We start from the raw sequence: 25,115 nt of genomic DNA on the forward strand, positions 1-25,115 counted from the left end.
TAGAAGATTATTCAAGTTTTAAAGACAGCACCAGTTTATCCAGACTTATATGAAAGAGAAAATAAAGGAAAATGGTGAAATTATTACCAAAATTCTTTGCTGTAAACATTCATCCAAGTTTACAGGCTGACAACTGACTTGTCGTAGTTGTACATATGTCATGTCACATTTTCCTCCTCAGTGAGGAATTGTTTTTGACACTTCAGGGGTGTTTATGCCTTATCTCCACTGAGGGCGGCTGTGTCATGTCCTGGTGTGGCTGCCAAAAAATGATTCACTGCCATTCCTGCCATTGTGCCAATGTCCACTGGACAGATGTGTGACTGGGTCTTTTCTCCATTCTGCTCCATCTTTAAGTGCTGGGTCTGGTTTTGGTGGACCAGCTTGTGTCTCTGAAATATGAAATTCACTGTTGAATGTATGTAATTAATAAACGCCTATCTTAAAGATTAAATGTTCCTTTATGGGTTGAAAAAAAATGCTAATCTTAAGGTAAACAAACCATTAAAAAACAATTGGAGTATCTGCAAATGCACTGTCACAAAGCTGAAAACAAGGCTGTTGGTTTTCATGGGACATTGATGCTATATTCATACTAAATTGACAACTGGCATGGATTTAATATTTTAAGATCCCCTATAGACATGTTTTAAGATATATAAAAATTTTCTGATTTGAATAATGATTTGTGTCTAATCATTCAATTACCTCATTAAAACTCTTAAAATGATGTACATCTCTTGTTTTCATGTCAAAAGTTTAACTGCTGGATACAACATGTCTCCTACTTAACTGTAAAGTAAATTTTCAGTGTATGTGCACTTGAGGCTTCAAGTTTTCACATCACACTTGTGTAACTAGCATACTGGATCAGAATTGCCTCCAAACTAGTTATGATATCACAAATCATGCTCGTAGGTACATGGCTTAAACTCAGATTTAAGATGAGCTCAGAGCGGTTTTCTTCCTTTGGCAGATGAATGTGTCTGTCTGTACCTACAGAAAAACTGTCTATATCACTTCTCTGCCAATGTACAACACATGAAGCAGGAGAATGAAGCATGCTTGTACAGCACAATTTTTTTCTTTTGGCAAGATAACTAAAATATATTGGAAATATGAGCAGACTTCTTAAAGATGGTCCAATTCTTAAATGCTTCCAGTGGACATTTCAACCGCCGCCAAGATGTGACAGAATAATGTTGCAATGATCCCATATCTCACCGTTCACTTTGGTGAGTGCAGTGTTATCATAACAAAAATAGATATTATAGCAAAAAAAGTTCCAAACTGTTGTAAACCAGACCTTTACTTTAAAAAAAGCTCTTTTTTTTCTGGTAAGTCAGCTCAAGCCACGGGCAAAAGAGTTCACATAAGTCAGCATTCAGCACTTTAAAATCCGCAACACAGAAATTTGATTCATGAAAAGTAACGCCGGGCTAACCAGCCCCTCCTTTCCTCCAACTACCGACAAAAAAAATCATTTAACCTAGATGTATTGTTATGGTGAAACATGCCACGCTGACTTTCAGTAATTTTCCCGCATATTCCGTCTGTCTTGAGGTCAAACACGAGAGGATTAGCGGGCGTCTAATCCATGCAGGTGGCGGTGTGGCCCTGGGCTGCTCAATCCTCTCAGTTTAGTATGCAGGCGGGCTGGTTTGCAGAATTGGAGCACACCACGGCTCTTGGGGGATTTTAAGCTAAATAAATAGACACAATAAAAGAGCTGGAATAAGAAAGGGTTTTATGGAGAAAGAGGTGATATTAACTTTGTGATTGAGTGGGGAGAGTGGGACTCGGAGAAGGAGAGGGAACGGAGAGTCACACTAGGTGCGAGTGTTGTGACATTTTGTGGTGTTTCTGCTCTTAATTATCATGTCCCCCTGTGTGCCGTCTCCCTTCCCAGCTCACCCATTTTCTTCATCTCCTTTTCAATTTTATAATTGCTTGGTTTTAATTAAAGCCACACAGCAGTGACAGTGAGTCAATTAAAAGCCAATAAATGGGCACAGATAGTCAAAGGCTGTATTTTTTGGGGTGGGGGTATTTCTGTCAGAGAGTGTTGTATCCACATGCCTTAGGATGAATCAAGAAGCAGCCTCTCTCCCGCATGAATAAGTGATGTGAAATTTCACATGCTGGTTCTATATCGGGAGGCCCATAGTGTGTTGTCGTGATGTGTATTAAGGGCTTTGTGATGCTTATGTTTGACTATGTTTGTATCTACATACATAGTGTATTTATAGGAAGAAGACTCCTGGAGTGTTGTGAAGTAGCACAAACCTCTTTTATTCATTTCCTCACCGTTCCTTTGCTTATTTTCTCTCTTGTTTTCTTCTCAGTTTCATTACTGTGATGTCTCATGTCTGGTTGTGTTCCCTTTGTGTGTCATTTCCTCCCCCATGAATCCCAGCCAAATTCCCCTCCCTCTAACCGCTCAATTACTGATGTACTGTAGCCTCACGCTCTCTCCCTCAGCTTCACTCGTTTTCTTAATGATACCGCATTCTACATTTTAGAACTTATTTCTCCTCATCCTGTCTTTTAATTATGCAGCAGTATTTTGGCTCCGGCTTCTAACGATACACTCGGTGTCCTACCTGTTTTTACACAGAGGATCTTCCAGCTGAACTGGGTTCTGACTGTATGCTGATCGCTCCTAGATTTCCTCTGCAATGAGACAATTACAATTGCGTCCCTGCCTTTGATGTGCTTTCCAAATAAGTGGGTCAAGTCAGATGAGAGTATCTGTGAGTCAGATACTAATTTACCTCAAAGTTACACAGAAAATCAAACAATTCTGTGTAAAACTCTTCACTGACAAGATAACGCTGGCTGGAAATGATCACCATAATACTTGAGTGCCCAAGTTTCAAGTGCCATTTATTTTCAGGTTATTATCTGCACTTAATTAGTTATTATCTGCAATTAATTAGTGCTGCAGTAAATTTTAGTTTCAGGTGTTACACTTGTTTTGGAAAAAGCTGGCTGAGCTTAATATTTAATGTTAGCAGTTATTACTTTATTGAAGCAGATTGTAAAATTTGCCCGTTCTGCTCTTATGAGTCAGCCGAATTTGCAGAGTAGTCGAACATCAAGGTTAAAATTTGACCTTGAGGTTTCATTTTTTTTTAATCTCAAAATATGAACAGATATTAATAGTTATATTTGCAGGTAGAAACAGTCAAATAACATGATCTCTACTCAACCAGTTTTAATTTTGTCGATGAAAACTAAAAGTAAGCCTTTGAAAACAAGAGCAATGACAAAATGTGTTACATTTTTCATCACTGAATAAAAACTGATAATGTGAAAGATGGACGAATGGATAAATGAACTAGTTACTATTTAAAGTAAATTCTTATTCAACAACCTGCATGTAGCATACATCTGTAAAAACACACAACGTATCCTCCTCTGTCATCCCAAAAAATCCTTCTGCTTGACCCATTGCACTCATAATCAGCATCTTGTGTTTCAGTAATGTCCTGCCAGTAATGTTAGCCAACATCACCAGTTCTTGGAAGGATAAGACTGACAGATTAATGGACTAAATTTGTCTATAATCTCACTGAAACAGCCGCAACAAAAACAACAAATTAAGAAACATGCAGAACAGCATGCTGACATATATGAAAAGATAAGCTAATGTAACATAATCAAGTGATTTGGATATGGATTTAACATTAACATTACGTGATTTTAGAAGGACTTGTACTGTTTGGAGTAAGAAATTAATATTTCAAAGTCTGTGATATTGTATACATCGTAAACCTGCTCTTGATTTTTGGGAAGTATTGACGCTTCCAATTTCTCAAACAAAAAAAACAAACTTCAAAGTATTAAAAGCCATTTTTAGTATGTATTTGGATTGCCTGAAACTTAGAACTGTAAGGCCATAAAAACTACATCTGTATGAGCTAAACCCTCGAGCACCACTCTTTTATTTTTACTTTTTGTGATGAATCGGTTAGATTTTGTCTTGTTTTCTCTGTATCTTTGTTATAAATTCAGTTTTGTCAATAAATGTACTAAATTAATAAAAAAAGACAGATATCAGACTAAAATGTCTTTGGTGTTGTTGACCAAAACAAAACACAAAATTACTAACATTCAAGTAAAACTAATATACATTTTTATCCAAGACTAAATCAAAATCAGGTGCCAAAATGAACACTGAACTCAATATCCACTTACTAGCTTTTTTGGCAGTTTCAGCCACATCTCATGGTCTATGCAAATGAAATCTATTCTTAAGTATTTCTTAAAAGATCAACTTCCATATAAAATGAAGACTTAGTCTTGCCTTTAACGTGACCCAGTCATTGTAAAGTATAAAGTTTATATAAAATATAAACCATTTCATTTAGGCCCAACATTCATTTGCAGACACATAAAATAAACACATTTATTCTCATATTTATGAAATTCTGTTTACACTATTTTAGTGAGTGCATGTTTCCTTTTCCTTTTTCCCCCCTAAATTACAGTGATGGATGTTTATGTGCATGTGAACACGCTTATTAGAGAATCCACACCCCATCAGCTCCTGCAAATAGTTACAAATGGATGCAGGGATGCTTCATGTTTTTCCCAGTTTATCATTTAACATCTCATTCAGCTCACTCAAACATGAACACGGAAAAATAAAAAATCACCTTTTGCTGACTACGGAGTTAATCATTATGGATTATATTAAATTGGAGTCTAGAAAATTCTGCATATATACATGATCTATTTGAAAGCATTTGGTGACATTAAAACTTAAAGATGTTTCGCTTCATGAGAAGAGTCTTAACTGTACACATCATCATTAAAACCACAAAACTGGCAACATTTTGAAAATGGGTTCTGGCCAAAGTATACAAACATGTGGGATAAAATGAACCTAGCTCTAATAATTCCAGTTAAATGTTCCTTAAAGGTTTAATCATGCACTTGCTATGTTGCAACCAAATATAGGGATTTCAGTGAGTTATGTGAACAAAATTAGCTAAAGGAGATGCAGAGTAAGACCAGCTACAATGCAAATAAGCTGGGAGGGGGTGATAGCTGTTGAGTAGATGAGCATCAACACCAGATGCCAGACCTACTATCAATTTAAATATAATTACAGAGCAACCTCATCCATGCATATAACCACTCCTTCTGTGCTCATTTATCATTTAACAGAATATGGAAAAAAAATTAAATTGAACACTTACTTGTGGATCAATTTCTATCACGGTGAGAGGACTTTAGAGAAGAGGAAATAGAATTTATGTTCTAAAGGCCCATTAATAATAATAATAGTCTGGAATATCTACAGATTCCATGTGACACTTTCATTAATATCCTTAGTGCTTTTAAATGATTTATTGAACTGCACTATATCATGCCACAGTCTCCATGTCGCCTTTGAATTTTCGTTTTTCTGTTGGCCAGGAACTTACTTCAACTTCTGTATTTTATCAATAAAATGGGCTTTGTCTAGCAGTCAAAAATTCCATTAATATTTATATTGCACTGAGTATACTCTATAAATCCCAGATGTGCACAGGAAGAGTATCTGTTTGTAGGATGCAGCTATAGTTTAGCCAGCGGGGTTTTGATCAGGGGAGACAGTTTGCAAACTAGAGCAAAGATAGAGGGGGAAACGGGGTGGAAAAATGCTAAAATTGCTGACAGAATCGATTTCTTTTTTTAAATGAATTAAAAAGAAAGAAAGGCAAGAAAAGGAGATCCAGCTTGCATTTAGCATTCTCAAAACAAGCCAGTAAAACGCGAATGCAGGAATAAACAGACTCAGACTGCAACGGTAGACATAAGAAGATATAGATTTTAATATCTTTATAAACATTTTTGTACTGTTGTTCTTTGATGATAACTTACTGAACAATTGAATTATGGCAAAGAAAGAAGATGAATAGGTATACAGTAGAACAAGAGAGAGGGAGGTGACAAATTGTGCATTAAGAAATAAAGGTTCTAAAAATATAACATGAAAAATATGTAAATAAACAAATCACCAGAAAATTAAAAAAAGAAAACAAAAATGAAAGCCTCCTCCTGACAGGAGAAGTGAAAAACCCTGTTATCATCATTGATGTCACTGATATTGTTTTTCTCATAGTAATACAGTAAATGATTAATATCAGCACTGCAAGAAGTCCTCTCGTCTCCATTGTTACAGTTCACATCATTGATACAAACACCATCTTATCAGTAGATAGGGAGTCACAAAAGCTCCAGAAGTACAGCAAGATGTCCTGTAATTGTCCATCGGTCAATCTGTATTGTACTGCATCCCTTTGTTACTTCAGAAGCGATTGTCTCGGTCTTGGATCCCCACATCCATGAACAATCACAATCAGTTAATAAAGAGGCATAATGCTCTCTGCATGATCCCTGTTTTGCCATGCTCCATTGAAAATGTTTTTTTTTTTTTAATCTTTTATTGATCACATGAGCCATTTAAGGTATGCACACACATTTTTTTTCTTGAGTCTTGTTCTTGTATTCCTTTGAAGTTAAGTGATTAAGAAAAAAAATGTGTTCCTCATATTCTCAGTGAGGGAGGGATGCCCTCATTGACGAGGGATCAGTTCAGCACAACCTCACTGGGAAACTGAGAAAGCCCCGTTTGACCCTCGACCTCTAAGGCTCCTGTTGGCCCTGCAGCAGGGATCCATCAGTAGGTCCATTTTGTGTCTTAGAAAAATCAAATGAACAACATCTGACACAAGATATAGACAGACTCTTCAATATTCACAGCTTGATCTCCCAGAGACACACATTGTTTTCCAAGCAAATGAAATTAGCAAATGGCAGTCCTTGTCATCTCCAAACAATTAGCAGCTTAATATTCGGTTGCACAGAAGGAGATAAATGGTGTAAATGAAGATGGAAGAAGAGTAATGTTTGTAAAAAATAATACCAGTGTGAAATACTGTTAAATAGGCAGAAGGTTGGTACAGTACCTGAAAAAGACAGCATTATTTAGTTAGTAGTAGTTGTTACAATTTGTTACGGTGTGTGAGCTAACAGGTTACTCTGCTTATGACCTTAAAACATCTGTGGCTATAGACTTCCATTCTGTAGAAAGAATGGCACATTCCAAGGTCTGATACTGACTGACAATTTATTGCCATGCTCACACCTGATCTCTCTCATCATAAGAAACACTTACACCCAGTTTTGGACCTGTTGTTAGCAAAGGATGCAACAGAAAAATACATTTGGCAAAAAGGATGAAAGCAAAATAAGGCGGACAACTGTTTATAGGGTCACTCATCGACTTTCCATTTGTGCCTTCTTGATAACAATTTACAAACTGTGAAATGAAAATTAAAGCTGGATGGAACACTTGTAGATTGAGTTTATCCGTCTCAGAGCTAACTAGCAAACTTGAGTTTTACCTCACTGCCCTGTTCTCTCCTTCTTCTTTGCTCTCTTCTCACCAAATTTTGGTTATTTGAGCTCCAGTTAAGTGAAAAAACAGACCTAAAAATATATAGAAGATACCAAGACATATGAAGATGAAATCATACTGGCATAAGTGGCAGTGCAAGCTTTGTCTGCATTAACCTTTTATCATTCTTTGACTTGCAGTCCCTCCAATTTTTGTGCCGTGAGTCTTTCTGTTGTACTGTAGATGTTTGATGCTTTGATGCCTGTTTCTTCTGTCTGAACAGTAAAGCTCCCTACACAACATTTACACATATAATCACACTCACACACATACATAAAAGACACACAGGCCTTGTAGTGCAGGAGCAAGAGAGGGTCTGAGGGCTGTGTTTTTTGTGATTAGCGTTTGCCAAACCCTCTGTAGGTCAACGGAGAATGAAGTCAATATTTGTCGTTATCAAGGCCACCAAGAGGGCGTAGACTTGTAGTAAGGACTGGGATAAGGTTGCCCTATTGTTGGCTTGCTGAACCCCACTAGGGGGACGAACAGTGGTCCGGGGAATGCACTTGTGCTTCCTCCGTGTGACGGTGCCATCCGGGGAAGTATGGTCATGTTTCCCCCCATCTGTGAAATCTGGGGAGGAATCCTCCTTGTCTGCCATGACCTCCTTTGAGTGGTGAACCTCATTGTCACCTTTTCCCTTGCTCACCCTATTACGAGGCTTTGTGCAGTTCCGAGGACGACCAGGCCTCGAGGGGTGCACTATGTGGGTCTGCCCCCCAGAGCCCACTGCTACGCCACGATTCATAGACGGGTTCACCGTGCCAGATAAATTGTAAGTCTGGGCTCTGGACTCAGAATTAGGAACAGTTGGTGAGCAGTTGGGGAAGTCCTCCTTGCGAAGCTCCTTGAGGTCTCTCCCAATCATATCAGCCGGTGTCTGGCAACCCACAGAAGATGTTGAACCTCGGAAACGCTTCAACCATTCCCATAGTGCCAGGGCCTTGCAGTCACATGACCAGGGGTTGTCGTTGAGGCGCAGGTACTCCAGGGCAGGCAGGGTTTCCAGACACTGCCCAGACAGCTGTATCAGGGAGTTGTTGAACAGGTAGAGGGTGGTGAGACGTTTCAGGTCATGGAAAGCCAGGCGATCAACCCACTCGATCTGATTTTGGTGCAGAAGCAGACGGTCCAAAGCCCGAAGGCCTCTGAAGGTGTTCTGGTTGAGGCTCTTCAGACGGTTTCCATGCAGAAATAGGTGGCTCAGGTTGTGGAGGTCTGCAAAGGTGTCATCCTGCAGGAACTTCAGATGATTATCCTGAAGAGATACAGAGAAGATACAATTACAAGATTACATCTCATGCAATATTTTCAGTCAAAAATTGTTTTAGTTTACTGCAAGCTAAAATGTGTCTACATGCTACTAATACATTTTGTGAATCTTAGGGCTCTCACTTTTTATTTAAATTCAAACTACTGTTCAAATGTGAGGAAAAAAATGTATAATTCCATCTGCAATCATCTGTTCTAATTCAAAATTCTACAACAGGTTGTACCATGTACTCCAGCAGGAATGGCCTCAGTAAACTAGGCTATTCTTGTATAGTTGTATCTGAACAAATGCAAAATAAAGAAAACTAGCAAGCTGTGCTGGAAGGATAATCATGACACCAAACAATCTGAGAAGAGAAACTTGAGGCAACATAGGTGAAAAGATGGAAAAAACCATTGATGGAAAATTTGTGTTTCTGGAAGTTGTAAAATGCCCCACAGCTGTATTAACACATCATTCAAGTGAGGCAGCAGAAGCACAGCAAATTAACTGAACAACATAGTGAACTACAACATAGTTTAGGATTAGGCTACAAGGTTTGCTTTTGAATTAATTCAAATTAAATATGTGTGTGTTCAAATTTGTTCAAACTTCATTAAAAAAAAAAAAAAAAACCCTGTCTTGATGGTAAAATGAACCAGAAGCATATTGCCAGGTATACCTGCAAGTAGAGATACTGCAGGTTTCTGAGTCCTTGGAAAATGTTATTAGGAAGTGAACTGAGTCCACAACGGTACAGGTGTAGCGCATTGAGGCGATTCAGCCCGTGAAAGGTGTCTTCTGCCAAGGCGCGCAGGTGGCGGTTGTCTCCCAGATCCAGCTCCTCGAGCAGCGTGAAGCCGTGGAAGGTGGAGGGCTCAATGTATGTGATGTTGTTGGAGTATATCCAAAGAGTGACCGTGTTGGAACTGAAGTGACCCCGAAGTAAGCGGTGGATCTTATTGTTCTGTAAGAAGATGCGCTCACTGTCAGGAGGAATGCCTTCAGGGACCGACAGGAAGTTGTGGGCTTGGCAGGAGACGGTGCTGGGTGCAGTGTAGCAGATACAGTGACGGGGGCAGGACCAGGAAAGCTCAAGCCCACAGAGAATCAGCAGGAACTCCAGCCCACAGCCTGCAGTGAACACACACACACACATACACAAAGAAAGACAGAAAAGAAAAAGAAACAAGAGTTCATTTTCACTTAAAATTTAGTCTTAGTGCTTTCTTAATTAGTTCAAGACATGAAAAGGAGAAAAATACATAAAACACTAACACTGGAGCGCAACACTGGTCAGGAAACGAGAACACTATGCAGAATTCAAGAGGGATTCAGTCACGATTTGCAAATGAACTTGGGCCTGATTATGTGCCAAATGGGGACATGTGTTGTCCGTCATAGGTCCAGTGTGGTTGGTTCAACTTGTGCCACAGGCAACACATATGGACCTCCTCTGTCACAGTTTATAGCCCCAATCCACTGAGTGTATTTAAGCTCACAATGAGGAGACTGTAGAAGAGAGCAAACAATAACACCTGCTCCAGTGAGTCACAAGATGTCTCAGTGAAGCTGACTGGATCCCGGGTGAAACACTCTTGTCTGATTTGACACATATGCAGCTATTTCAGAAATTCTCCTTTCTAATATTCTGTCACCTTAGGGATATGCACTATTACAGTTTTTTCTCGATTGCTAAGACACATTTCTTGAAATCATGCTCCATTACCAAGAAACTCTTAACACAAATGTTTAACTGCACACTCATCTTCACAAACTTCAGACTTCCATGTCAAAACCAAACTCTCCACTTAAAACCATGTAATCTTACATCTAAACCAAACTTTGCCTTCAGACATCATAAAAAAGCCATTAAATATACATACACTACAAAAATCACGCACACTGTTGAGATCAATACAAAACACTACTGTAAAAAACTGTTACTGCAATGAATAATGGTGCTTATGGTTTTCCCCCCAGAACAACCTCTTTACACGATGAACACAATATAAAGACATGTAAACATTTTCAAAATTTCTAATTTCTCAATGTACTGTAATAAAATAAACTGCAATTGACTGAAAAAGTAAATGTACTAGTAAAACTAAATAATTTCCACGTATTTGCCAGTATAAACCAATGAGAAAAAAAAGACAGTTTGTACATAAAGAAAGAAATCACATTTTTCCAAAAGAAGTAAACTGACCCATGGCCCTTTGAGGTTATCATTGGTGTGTGAACAATTTTGACTCTTAGTGTTTCCACCTGGGGAATTGTGTGTTAATTGGGCTCTGGCTGTGATGACTTGAGTTAATGATAGTGAATGCCAGTGCTTCCTAAATGACCACATGAGTGAAGACAGGGGAAAAGTGTTTATAGTTTTGGGAAATGGGTTTGTCTTTTGGTAGATGGCATCATGGTTTGGGATGTTTAGTTAATGGGCCCAGTTATAGTGTGTAAAAAATCGAGAAAAACTGTCCAGTCTCTTCCCTGAGTCCATTGGCACTATTTTGCAGAGAGCATAGGGTGCGATCAGTCCGTTTGTGTTGTGAAATGGGGCATGGAATGCTTTTTTTAAACTTGTAGTAAGCTGCTTTGAGGCGCTTTCTGATCGGTGACATGATTCCCCAGATCCTGAGGACAGGAGGTGTGACTTATCCACAATCTCATCTTAAATGAGCACAACTCACAGCCCATCATGAAAGTTCCATCCGACAACCCCTGGCTGTCTTCTCCTCAATTTATTATTCACAGCATAGCGGAGGCCTGATTCACTGCCTCTAATCGATATGCCTCTGTTTCCTTTTAACTCACCCTGTAATCCTGGGTCTTTTATGCAGGAATTCAGGAGCTGCAGAATTACTCTCCACCAAGGGATAGGCATATTTATCTGAATGTATTTTCTCGTCATACTGTGGCTAAGCTGTGACATTCAGTGTCTGACTCCACTGACCTTTAAAAGTAATTCTCTATGTCTAGTTGCACTGCTGGAGCACAGTGCTGTGTGTCACCTGAACAGGAGTGTGCTCTCTTGGGCATGGCTCTAATCCTATTTGTTAAGCCCAGCCACTGGGCAACAATGGAAATGCATGCATCCTCCTAAACCAGAAATGTGCCCACTAAATGAGGTGATTCTTCACGGTTGAAAACTGTCAAAAGGTTGAATGTGACTGTGTGTTCCCGTGTGCTAGTATGCAGGTGAAATCTTTTGTTGAAGAGACCAATGATATGCTACGAGAGCCTAACAACAGGCCTCAGCTTTACTTAGACGTTGACTAAAATATCATGACCTGTATCAGGACATGGATCCAGTATATTACTGGCTAAATCCTGATTTGTCACACTGTCAGGACCAAACAAGAAAGCTGTTTCTCCCCTTTGTCACTCTGCAGCTCTTCTATCTCAATCTTTCTCTCTCCTCTCCTCACCATTTTCATGAAGATGTATCAAGTATGGCACCTACTGACTGAGTGAATAGGTGAAAACGTTTTGCATTGCTCTTGGGAAATAAAGGTTTACTTTATTTATCAGACAAATAAGCGAGACAAGACACAATAAATTTTACAGCTGCTGTTTGAGGAACATTTGCATTATGCAGCAGCCACAAGGTGCTTGAGATGCAGCTTTCTTGTCATTTCATTTGAAATTGGTTCACATTTCATTAGACTACTGACCTTCACAGCGGAAGCATTATTATAAACATAAAAACCATATGAAATACACCTTATCTGTTTTTTGCTTTTACATTTGTTCTCAGATAAAATGATAATCGCTTCAATCACCTGCTTAGCAGGAATTGATCCGAGAGATTCCATAATTTAACTGATCTCTTCTCACTCGAGTGATTATATTTTTAAAAACTACTTCCATTAACACTTTACTTCATGCATGTCTTCAATAGAATTAGGTTCCAGATTTCTAACAGGAAAATGATCTGAGCAGGCGAGAGACAGACAGTGATAAGCGTGATACGAAGGGAAGGCGAGGGAACGAGAATGTAGATGCTGCCTAGATAGTGAGACAATTTGAATCAGTGATCTGCTAATCATGTTGGACACCTAAGGATGTGCCTCCTCTCTTCTCGCTCCCCTCAGCTTGTCAGGACAAAGTAATAGATTCTTTACCCTGCTTAATCTGTTCCTCTAAAACAGCAGTTTTTTTTTCTTACTGCTTTGCAAGGTGCCTGCATTTGCAGGGAAAGTCATTGAGAAAAAAACATGGTACATATGGAGCAGAAAATCTCCCTTTCTTCCTTTCTTGTGAAGTGCATTTTTTTTAACGTCATCCCTGATGAGGCTTTAAAAGATGTAAACTGACAATGTGGGTGCTCAAAGTATTTAGTGAGTATCTATCCTCTGCATGTAGATAGAGTGACAAGGGAGATGTATTCGCACCATTTCCTGTTTTCAGCCATGCTGTTTTCTCTAATGCATCTGGCATAAACTGGACTGCCACTGGAGACCGTAACACTTGCCAAACACTACTTTAAATGCATACATAAACCTCAACGTGCACACCAGTTAGTGTATGCGTTGTATATGATATGTATAAACTGCATATGGATGCACATGAGACATATTTTCAATATCATTTTCAAGCATAAACACATGCATCAGGTTTAGGAATGAATGAGGCAGATCATGTCAGTGTGACAAGCATAAAAGGCTGAATGATGCTTGCTTACAGAGCTTTGAATAGAGAGACTGGTTTTCAGCACAGAGGGAAAAAATAAGTATTGTGTGGGAAAGCTGTCCTTAAATGAAAATGTAAGAAATTAATGTGTGTCATAACTGCATTGTGTGATTGAACAATGAGCCACTCAGATCAAATTGTATTGAATAAATAGCTTTGGACATGACAGAGCATATATAATATACACCAATAGTGCCCATTGGAATTTGGCAGAATAAAGGACAGGCTTTGAAAGGGAGATAGTGTGTTTTTGGAAAAGAAAAGGCACAGCTATTTCTGGTGCGAATCTGGGCTGTGTATTAACACTCTCGTCACAAGTCTTTCACCTCCAAGTCTCTCCCCATGCAGCTTCTCCTCACCCCAACTGGTTACTGAAGACAGATGCTATTGATAGCTCTTTGCAGGGAGGATCACGTTTGGCCCTGTGACCCCATCATCACCAAGTTCCCTTTTTTCTTTGGGGGTGTAGAAACGGAAATAGATAAATAAATGAATAAAACAGAATGGCTCTGGTCCCTTGACAGGCAATGAGAAGTGACTGTGTGGAATATCAATGAAACATAGTTCACACTAGATTTGCCCTCATGAATAACACATCTCTGCTAATAGGAGGGAAATGGTACGTCTGTAGAGCTGCGTGACTCTGCCCATCATTAGACTGGACAAACTCAATTTCCTGTGTCTCTCCAAAGACCCTGATAAGCACCCCGGTGTTTTCGCTGCTGCTATTGACTGGTTCTAAATAATGTCTCGATTCACTCCACACTCAAAAGGTGTTTTCAGTCATTTTCATGCACACAATGGTTAATAAAAGTAAAGCGGTATATTAGATTATTGATTAAATGGGTCCATTCTTCTGAGGAGCGTGCCTTAAAACCTGGCTGAGAAAATATGCGCAGCGTCTCTATTACTCTGTGGAGTTAAATAAGGTTTTACTATATACTATAGTAAATACTATGTAATATTATATTCATGTAGAGGTATAATGCAATGTATTTGTATAGTTAATATGTTAACCATGCACATAAATGACTCAAATAATAAAACAAAAGTAAAACTAAACTGGGTCTTGGTGGAGGTGAACAGCGGCCATATTGCATGATTTTTCTTTAAAAACTGGTGGTTGTGTATATAATGGTAGAAGGCTTAGATGAATGTGAAGTTGACCTGAAGCTATTGACAAAAATCTGAAAAGATCTCTTCCCTAACTTCAGCTCCTAATTTTCTAATCTACTGTCAAGTCATGACAGGTTTCAATATCAGATCATGAGGTAAAAATGACTCTGTTAACTACCATTCAGATGCTGTTTGTATCACTTCAGAGTGCATTATCTGTTCATATCTATATGTGTTTACATTTCAAGCTCTTGATTATAGTACACTGTTTAATTTCAAGCATCTTACAGGAAAAAAAACATAACAACACTGATTGCTACAGTAGGAAGCAACATCTATAAATCACAGGTTTTACATAAAATAATTTTCTATGTATATTAGTTTACATACGCCTTGGTTTCACAGCAGGGAAAACAATGCTTTGAATAGAACATTAGCTTCTGACATTTCTAGTATGGGTCAATGATTGCATATTTATTTTGATTAGAAAGGTTGGAAAAAAAACACAAATGTGAGTATTTATTCTTAAAGGATAAAATAAGAAAAAAAGCACTGATTACTGCCATTATTTTCTGACTGAACGGCAAATTCTCACATGAACACTCTTGCCAACAGCTGTGACCGGCGACACTTCTGCGCAGGCATATTTGTTTTTTTACAGCCTACTGCAGAATGTTATAGATTTTGTCTCATTTGTTATTCCCCAGTCCCACTGCAGGCGATATTGCCTCATAGGGTTGCCTGACTATTCTTCTAGTGAATGAAAGCAAAATAGGAGAGAAACAATGACAACTGTGAGTTCTCTGAGAAATGCAGCAGAAGAGAAATATTTCAGAAATATAGCGCGTCGCTGTGATATTCTTTTGGTGCAGAGGCATCAGCGAACTGAGTGATTGCTTTCAAGCAAATGTGTGTGTTTTTGTCTGTACTGGGGCAGCATCATAACTGGTCTCATCTCTTATCTTCTGCTTGCACACTACAAATTAGGTCACACTGAGCTGCTAAACTAATTAGTATATACCATGAATTTACAAAATATTAGGGATATCTTTCTCATAATGGATGGGAGCCCCTTTGGAAAAATCCTCATTTAAGTTGCCAAAACATGACTCAACCTCATCTTTTTTCTTTTTCTCTATCTTCTCTCTCATGACTGATATAGATTTTAGGAGAGAGATGAATCAGCTTTCACTTCATCACTGCACTTCATAAAATACTTTAATATTTTAGACATTCTATGTATGTCCAGGATATTATAACAATGTTCAGAGGCCCATATTATAATGCACAAGCTGCTCCCGGAACAGCAGGGCTTGTGCAATTGATTTACATTTCTGTTCTATATTTGATTTGTTTGATCATGCCATGTGTGCCGGCACAGTATGTGCTGTGAAACTGTAAATTGTCAACACTCTTCGATGGTGGCACCATTTCCTGTACATTAATTATGGTTTGATCATTTTTCTGTCAGGTCAGGTTTACCTCAAGGGATCCAAGTGTCTCATGTTTCTGATTGCATCCCTGCTGAGCCAGAAGGATGGTTAAAGTTAAAAGAAAAGGTGAGACCTGGAGCCCAGTAACATAGCAGTTTACCATTCAGAGTGCCAAGTTATGTCAGGGTTAAATGGACCAGCATGCCTCCCACATTATTGATATTTATCTCTGCTAAGTGCTATTTTATGGCTGTTTGATATTGTGAGCAGCAGTGGCCGGTCAATGAGGTGGCCCTGTCGATAAATCTCTTTAGATTCACAATTTTGGAATGGATGAAGTGAAAGTTTGGCTCAGTGAAGAACGTGAAAAAGATATGTATATATAACTGCAGATTGAGAAAGAATATTAAGTTTGTGTAGAAAACTATGACAGAGGTCTCTCTCACCTGAACAGACAGTTGCATCTGCAGGGAGACGAGGATCGCATTGGTTAAAGCGCTTCTCAACACACAGACACATATAAAAGCAAGCAAGTAAACCAGAGGGAAGCTGAATATAAAAAAGGCAGAGACGATGTGAGTGACAGCAGTGTTTCTCAGGTTGAGGAATCAGAGTGCCTAAAAATAACTCTTCCAAACAAGCGGCACCATATGGAGCATGTACAGAATAAAAGGGCAGATTTGTGGAGAGTGTGCAGGTAAATAAAGCTCATTTATTTCAAAGATGGAATTTGAAGATGCTGAGAAGCCAGGCAGAGAGGCGGATGGCTGGTGGCTGAGCTATGCACAGATGTTTAATATCTACATTTTAATTAACAGACTTAATGGATGTTTAGTAGGTGCTAATTCCACTTGCTTACATCCGCAGGCGCATCTGTACCCGCTGGTCTTTCACTCTTCACGCCCTCACAACATTCTGTTGCATGTTGAAAGATGCCATACGGTGCGCACACACATGGATGAAAATATACATACACACACAGAAATGTACACAGGCACACTAGTCAAGTCACCGCTGTTGGGGGAGCAACACTATCAGCCACCAACTACATTCATTCATCATGACAGCACAAAGCCAAATGATTCAAATATATTGCACTCCCTGTGGCGTTATTGCACTACACTGACCAAACTGAATTGGTAAATGGTTCTGCCAAACCTATATAAATCATCCAAAGTGTATCCATATGTAGTTCATATACTGTAGTTCCATTAAAGTGATAGAGAGCATTTTTAATGCAACTCCCGTCGGTAGAGTGGTTAATAATTATCTTTCATGCTTGATGGTCTGTGGCTCTCAGAGGTGTTTGATATGATGTAGGAGCTTTTACTCTTCAAATGTTGAGAAATCTTAACACCATTTTGTTAAAAATACACAGATGAATCCTTGACTTAAAGAACATGCGAGTGGTGAGTATGTATTCACAGCATACGCAAAGTATAATTTACATTTTATCCTGAATTAGAGGACTAATACATGTCAGATTGTTAACTTGCCTTGGTGTGACCATTCTGGGGAAGGTTATGTTATGTCTTGTAGAATTTGTAACCAGGGTATTCAGTCACAGTATTTTTTAAAATTCTTTTGGCCACTTTGCCTGAGACCAACTTACCTTAAGTGTCAGTAAAGGGAGTCGAGCAACATTGCTGCCAGGGTCACTGAGGCAACAAAACACTCCATCATAATAGTGTTGTGAATAGAAACCAAACAATTAGGGTGCTTGTTTAACTTTTTTTTTTTTTTATCACACAAGTGGAAGTTGTGTCTTTGTAACACTTGTGCATGCAGCTCTGACAATATTAGGACAAGATTTCAGTTCAGTTTCAATTTCTTAATACTTTTCTAGGGCAAGTTTGAACTATTTATCAAGATGGCACAAAAGTGATAAACTACTGATAAACTCTAAAATGATACTTACTGCCAAAATGTTTGAGTACATATAGTGAAACTACTCTTTGGGTAGGAGTACAGCTATTTATTTCCCTACTGAATTGTTGACCGCCTCCAGAATGAATATGTTTTATTTAGACAAAGGCAAAGCTATTACATTAGGCTTTTTTGACACCATCATTTTTCCAAAACACCAGCTACATTTTAAATGACTGACTGTTAAACTCTGACTGGTCTGCTACTTATAAATATGAGTGTCACAGAAATTCTGAATTAGAAGGGGGAAAAAAATGAATTAAATTATGAATAAACTCTGATTTTGTTTTCAATGAAAGAAATATGTATATAAATTAATGCTCAACTGTTAATTAAATTGTCTTTTTGTAGTTGGATCAAGCCCATCAAAGGCTGCCACACACACACACTGAGCATAAGATTTGCACAAAGGACTCTAATCACACACACTAGCATTCTGCCTCCTGCCTCATACACTTGAGTGATATTCTGCTGTTATTCTGTTGGGCAGAGTTTGAGTGGAGTTTATAGCTCTCAGCAGCAGGCTGGATTGTTGTCAGTCTGCCTGGATCATCCAGTTGCTGCATCTTGTTCAATCATGCACATGTATGTCAATGACAGAATGCAACATCCAGCCATGGTGTGTCTCTGTCAGAGTGACAGCTGAGTTGTGGCGATGCTGTGACAGCGAGCACACAGAAAAGAAAGAAAAGTAGCGAATGACAAATAAACTTTTTGTTCAGAAATAGGTTTTTACTGTTGAAGAAACCTGACTCAATTCATAAGTAAAGGGAGGAAGAGGTGACGATCAGTTCATTGTACACTGGGGGATACGTGTCTATAGCACTGTTACTGTGGTTAGTCCATGAACCACAGGACTTGTTTTTAAACCTCATGTCAGTGAGTATCTCCTTTATGAAGAATCTGAGCCATTGAATCATTACCAGCTTCAGGGCTGCTGCTCTTTAACTGACCCTGTGCTTTGATGTTTCTGTGGAAGGGGCCAAACAAATTGTGAAATTCCCCTGTGGAGTTAATAAATTAACACTGTGTTTAGAAAAGCAGGGTGAAATGACCAAAGTAGGGCTGCATGCAGCCAAATGTAAAAAAAAAAAAAAAGATTTACGTATCTTTTTGAGATTCATGCAGTGACACAAAAATATAATGTGTTATATAACATTCCAGCCAGTGCAATAGCATGATGATGTACCCCTCAATTTATCTCAATCTGCTCTGCATTTTTATCTCAGTGTCCTTCATTTCAGGTGCCTGTCAGCTCAAACACTATAATCCTCCACACCAGTCTTACAGCAGCTTGTGAAATAGTCACAAAATTTAATCTATAGTTTCCTGTACATGGACATGAATTTTCCATTTTTTTTCATGACACTCAGCACGAATTTCAAACTAATGTTTTTCAGTTGGAAATATCTTTTGTGCCTGCACCATGTTTTTTTCTGTCAGTTGGGACTCAGGAGCACAGATGCTGTATTGTTTTTTTCTCATTTGTTATTCATTTTTTTAAACTATAGCCACTACATTACTACTCCATTACTCAATATTTTATCATAAGATTTTATCCTTGTTTTTGTCTCTTCATTTTAATTTTATCAGTCCGCATTAGTCCGGTGGGTGGATCGGAGGACCTGCTGCCGGGAAGTATTTTCCTTTCCTCACTGTCAATTCCTATGTTAAGGTTTCCTTTTAATGATGCTCTCAACCAGAGGCACCAGATTCATTTCAGGGCAGGGCCAAAAAGTGTGTGTATGTGTGTGTATGTGTGTGTGTGTGTGTGTGTGTGTGTATGTGTAAGACAGGGCAATCAGCCTGTCTGTCATGTTATGTTCTACTACCCAAACAGAGAATGTGCTTCTCATAGGTCATGAGTGACAGAGTTACTATGATACAACGCTCAGCCAATCAGTGCTTATCGGTGCCAATTTGGCATCCCATTTCTGCGATGACGGCAAGAGCATAGAAAACACGTCATGCACCCAGTGAACTGCTCTGCAAAGTTGAGAATGTTATGATAAACTTCGAATCTAAACCACCAGAAAACCAACATGGTTGCCAAAATGACATTAAACAGGCTAATGTTAGGGTGGCACTTCAAGTGGAGAATAACCAGCTGCAGGCTAACTGCTGGAGTTCCAAAAGACTCAACCGCCACAGATAAGCAGAGCAAAATGGATAGACAGGAGGACATGGCCGTTGTCTGGACTATTTTTAAAAATTAGACAAGGTAAGCATGAGTTTTGTTTGTAAATGTGTCAGCATATTCTGTAATTCTATTGCTTTTCTGTGCTGGAACAAGAAGATCTGAATAAATATTTGCATATATGATTGCAAAACAGAAATTGTTCAGAGTGCGCACCTACGTGTCCCACAGTTAAATATGTAGGCAAGTGCGCATGTTGTGTTGAGTATCTAAAAATAATTGTTAATTGTTTGATATGCAGGGCTGTAAGCCTCGCAGCTATGTGGGCATTTCAAAACCAGCGTGGTTCAGCTGAGTGTGTGCATTTAGGCCAAAATCTAGCTGCAAGGCTGGGACATGTTTTATTGCTGTCATTTCATTTGCTTATTATTCGCTAACGTGATTGCTCATTGTAGGGCCAGAAATGATCTGGTAAATGGTTGAAGTAATTGCAGTTTCCTTGATGTGATTATGTATGATATGGATGGGACTTCTCACAACTAAGTATGTGGGCATTTTATATATTATATCTTTAGATAAGTCCACTACTGAAGGGTAATGCATGTGTAAGACCTGTCGTTTTGGACAAAATGAGCATTATGCAATAACAGTCTAAGGTCATAGGTCATATATAGTTGATCATGATCCAAGGTGGTGGTTGACCCACTGTGCTGCTGGAAGGCTTGACTGTTGCACTGTCTTGTTTTAAAAATAATTATATTATTGAATATATTAAGAATATTAAATATGTATAAAATATCCTCAGAAACATATTCTTGGAAATATACAATTAAATGAGCAACTTGTACCGTAGCCAAATAAACATGTCATCTATCTATCTACCTTTTGAATTCCTTTTGTTATACAATGACATTTCTTCTTAAATCATGACTTAAGCAAAATCCTTAATCAAATAATTATAATCAATTACATTTATATAGTGCTTTATCTTGATACCCAATGTGAAGCATCCACTTGGCTGATGCACAGCAGTCATTTTGTGCCAGAACACTCACCACACATCAGTTTGAGGTGGAGAGGGAGGGAATCATTGAGCCAGTTAAACTTGGGGATGATTAGGTGGCCAAGTGAAGAGAGCCAGGTTGGGAATTTTGCCAGGACACTGGGGAACCCCCTACTCTTTGCAATAAGTGCCATGGGATGAGTGAGTCAGGACCTTGGATTAACGTCTCATCCAAGGGACGGAATCTCCTACAGCACAGTGTTCCCGTCACTGCACTGGGGCATTGGGATTTATTAGGACCAGAGGCTAGACTGCCCCCTACTGATCCACCAACACCACTTCCAGCAGCAACTTAGGTTTTCCCAGGAGGTCCCCCATCCAATTACTAGCCAAGCCAGCGCCTGCTTAGCTTCAGTCACTCAGCAAAAACAGGGTACATGTTGGTATGGTTGCTGACTTGTATTCTCTATTAATGTACATGGAAGTAATAATAGTCAATTAAATGAATGACAATAATAATGTTTAGTATGCAATATGTACCCAATAAACAGACCTCTTCTGGTTTTGGCAGGATACTGCATGCTTGGAAAGCCCTTTGACCCTCTGGCTCAGGTGACCTCACAGAGCACACAGGCTATAAACAACAAATTACAAACAACCTAACTAGCTGTCATCACTTTATTGGCTGAGGACCTTCAGTTGTGGGGCTACAAGTTCATAAAGATCTGGAACACAATATGTGCAATGAAGATACAAATGTACTTCTTAAATATTGTTCCATGAGCAATATACTACATTTATCTGTAACCTTGCAACACAAGGATCTAAAGTCATTATATTTATATATGATTTGTCTCTTTGTGTAACTGATTGTGTGCAAATAAAGAAAAGCAAGCAGTGTGATTGAATGATTTGTGCATGAACTTTACTTTTATTATTTATTATTATGAACTTTATTATCCCACTTCACCTATACCATGGCCACTTGTTGACAAAATGTTATCAAATATGAATCAAATATGTGTCAGTGTATAAGGTGTTATGATCACTTTAATTATTATTAATTTAATCATTTCATTTAATTATTGTTAAGGGAAGAAACCGGGCTGCAAAGATGCCGAGGCATATAAGCATATCCAGTAGGCTTCTGACAGAACGCACAGGCTATTTACGCAACCCTGAAGATTTTTTGTATCTTTATGGTTCTTGGTTTTGGGATATTATGTCAGCATGACATATAGCCCATTCAACCAGAATCTCTTTTATTAGCCAATGCAAGCATATGTCTTGGCGTTTGCTCCCCAAAAAAATTCAACACAGAAGAATAAAAATAGACAAAAGTGAGGTAGTAATACTAATAATGAAACAAAGTAAAATTGAAATGAAATTGAAATTTTAAAATCTATTTACAGAATGGACTAGTAATAGTTTTGAAATGGGATAAAAAGCTAGAAATTAAATATGTGCTCTAAAAAGGAAATATGGTGCTATGGATAAAGAAATTAAGTGTACTAAATATATGAAGGTGACAAGAGCAACGATTGAACGTGACATGTGCATAAATAATTAAATTATGTAACAGTGGAGGTTGAATGCAATGCACAATTTAAAATCCAGTTTGATGAAATATACAAAAGTGACAAGTACAAGGATTAAATGAGGGATGTGTATGTAAGTTCAGTTTGATAACCCGTCTTCATCCTGTTTATGTGGCCGTGTTACAAGATATGATGCAATTTAGTGCAAAGGCAGGTTAGGGTTAGGGAAGGGCGTTGTGTTGTGGGTGGACTTGGCGCATTCGACTACTGTTTTGGGTTGTCTGCCGTGGGTGGGTTTCATTCCATTTCAAAATGCCGCCGGTCAGCCACAATCACAACTATCTGAATCCAAACGCCACTATCTCTGTTGTGTGTGAAGTGGGGGATTTCATGAACACACACAAAATCTTAATCAGTTTGGAATAAATTCAGTAATTAAAAGTAAATAGTAGACATAATAGTAAATAAAAGTTTTGTAACTGGTAACAAACCTCCATAGCAACGGTGGCTGAGCATCATGGGTATAGCCTTCCATTATGCAATTATGTCTCAAATGAACCTATTGTATTGTTGAGTTATCAAGGACATGTTCGTGTTTTAGTGTTAAGAAATGTGAAGGATATCATTAAAAGAAAATCTTTGACAATGATGAAAATACAAACTTCACAAACTGCTGTGATACTGGCTTGAATCCTTTTGAGGATGGCCAGAGAGCAGTTAAATGCATGACTTAACAGTGACCATGTACTAACATGAATAATTTCACGTTATTTACCAGACAAACATTAAATTTGTTGTAGCTTCTGAACTGTTATTGTGTTGCTGCTTGGTTATCAAGAGAAGTAAATTATGTGGCTGAGTGTTTTTGTGTGTTAAACATATTTAGGCATATTTTCCCTATAGTCAACAACCTTCATTCCACTATCTCCTCCTCAAATTTCCTTTAGTTTTTTTAAAATATTATTCATTGTTGCGATTCAAGGTCATAATCTGAATACTTGAAACTGCTGATTAAAAGTACATCCTGTTAACATGTGTAGATATGACATTCATTAACCCTGGAGACACACACACACACACACACAGAGCACATCCGGGACTCCAGTACATGCCACTAAAAGCTTTTTTAGTGTAATGATTGGTTCCAAAGCTTTTCTTTGGAAGCATCAGGTCAGTATAGACCTATACCTGCGCTGAAAGGGGGTATTTTCCAGTTCATCGGCCTCTACCTCCTGGTGTTTCTCTTAAAACAAACTGTAAGGTACTTTCCTGCTGCAGCAGCTGCCTCCTTGCATACAAACCTCATGCGCCCTAGATTCAAACAGATCAATTATTCATAGCAGGTGAGAGTTGGATGCTCCATGTACGTTAAGGCACACACACACACACACACACTGAGTTTCAACAGTCTCAACTAATGGCTTCAAAGAGGCAAGAAGAAATGTGAAATCAAGCAGAAAAGTGTGTGAGGGAACAGCAATGCATTGTGGCTCATTAGTTCAAGAGACAGTAGGCTGACCAAGAAACGAAGAGGACTCGCTAGGTGGAAGTCAGAGCTGAAAGACAGCCTCGAGGGGAGCACAAAGCACCCAACACATGGGCAGAAGAGTGTTACATGCATCAACCCATACACTGCACACATGCATATACGGTACTTGTGCTCACTTAAAACCACATTCAGTAAACAGTATGCTGCAGGTCAACTTTACTAATATGTACACATAAGCAGATTAAGCCTTAAAGTGCATCAAATTCCTACAAATTAACAAAGTGTGTGTATACATAAGTACATTTTACCAGGGATGTTCTGGAGTGTTTTGGAGCAAATCCAAGACAAATGTCAAGGCTTCATAAGGTAATTGCAAATGTTTCAGGTCTAATGCAGCAATACAAGGGCGGCCTGTTGCTGTGTTTCTTAATTGCTTCTTGGTATTTCACTGTCTCAAACCCTAAATGTTTTTGCTTTCAAGTCTCAAGTCAGTCAAGTCTTTAAGGATGTCTCAAGTAGGTCAAGTCTCACAGTAATCAGGTCTAAAGGGGTCTTTATGCACCAAACAAAGTGCTTGTCAGATTGCCAGTGTCTGATTCAAGCATACCCCAACATGAAGACTAGAGTTAAGTCTGTATTATAGTAACTTCAGCTTTTTTTTTTTTAGATTGGTGATACTTTGTGAAACTGTGGACAAAATTAGAATGTATGTATGTATGTGTGTGTTTTCTTCAGAGAGGGTGGGGGAGAGTGGAAAGAAAAGACAACAGAATACAAAAGAGCAAAAGAAAAAGAACATGGGGAAAAAGGGAAGTGGAAGACCTTGATCTTAAGAGAGTAATCCCTTTTCATTAAGTGTAGTTTTTAAGACCCTGAGAGCTTCAACATTGATTCTGGTGTAATGTCAATTCATTAATGTACTTGGCCTCTACAGGGCTTATCACCTTGAAGGCCTGCAACACTCTCTCTCCCAACAAACATACTCAGCATGAACTTTTTCTCACAATGAGGGGGAAAAAAACAAAAGACTACTGTACGTTCAATTCTCATCAAATCGAATTTAGATCTGTTTT

The 25,115-nt window shown here is 38.6% G+C and overlaps 1 protein-coding gene across 1 annotated transcript in view; it reads right to left on the minus strand.

Moving 5' to 3' along the window:
* Positions 1 to 5,806: 5,806 nt before the first annotated feature.
* rtn4rl1b (reticulon 4 receptor-like 1b) overlaps positions 5,807 to 25,115 on the minus strand; it is a 165,310-nt gene continuing 146,001 nt past the window's right edge. The window contains exons 2-3 of the mRNA XM_044354897.1: positions 9,388 to 9,839; positions 5,807 to 8,711 (exon numbers count right to left, since the gene is read on the minus strand). Of these exons, the coding sequence (XP_044210832.1) occupies positions 7,818 to 8,711; positions 9,388 to 9,839 (1,346 nt within the window). The 3' untranslated portion in view covers positions 5,807 to 7,817. The remainder of the gene's footprint in view (positions 8,712 to 9,387; positions 9,840 to 25,115) is intronic.

The sequence above is a fragment of the Thunnus albacares genome, chromosome 6 (genome assembly GCF_914725855.1).
Source record: "Thunnus albacares chromosome 6, fThuAlb1.1, whole genome shotgun sequence".
Lineage (NCBI taxonomy): Eukaryota > Metazoa > Chordata > Actinopteri > Scombriformes > Scombridae > Thunnus > Thunnus albacares.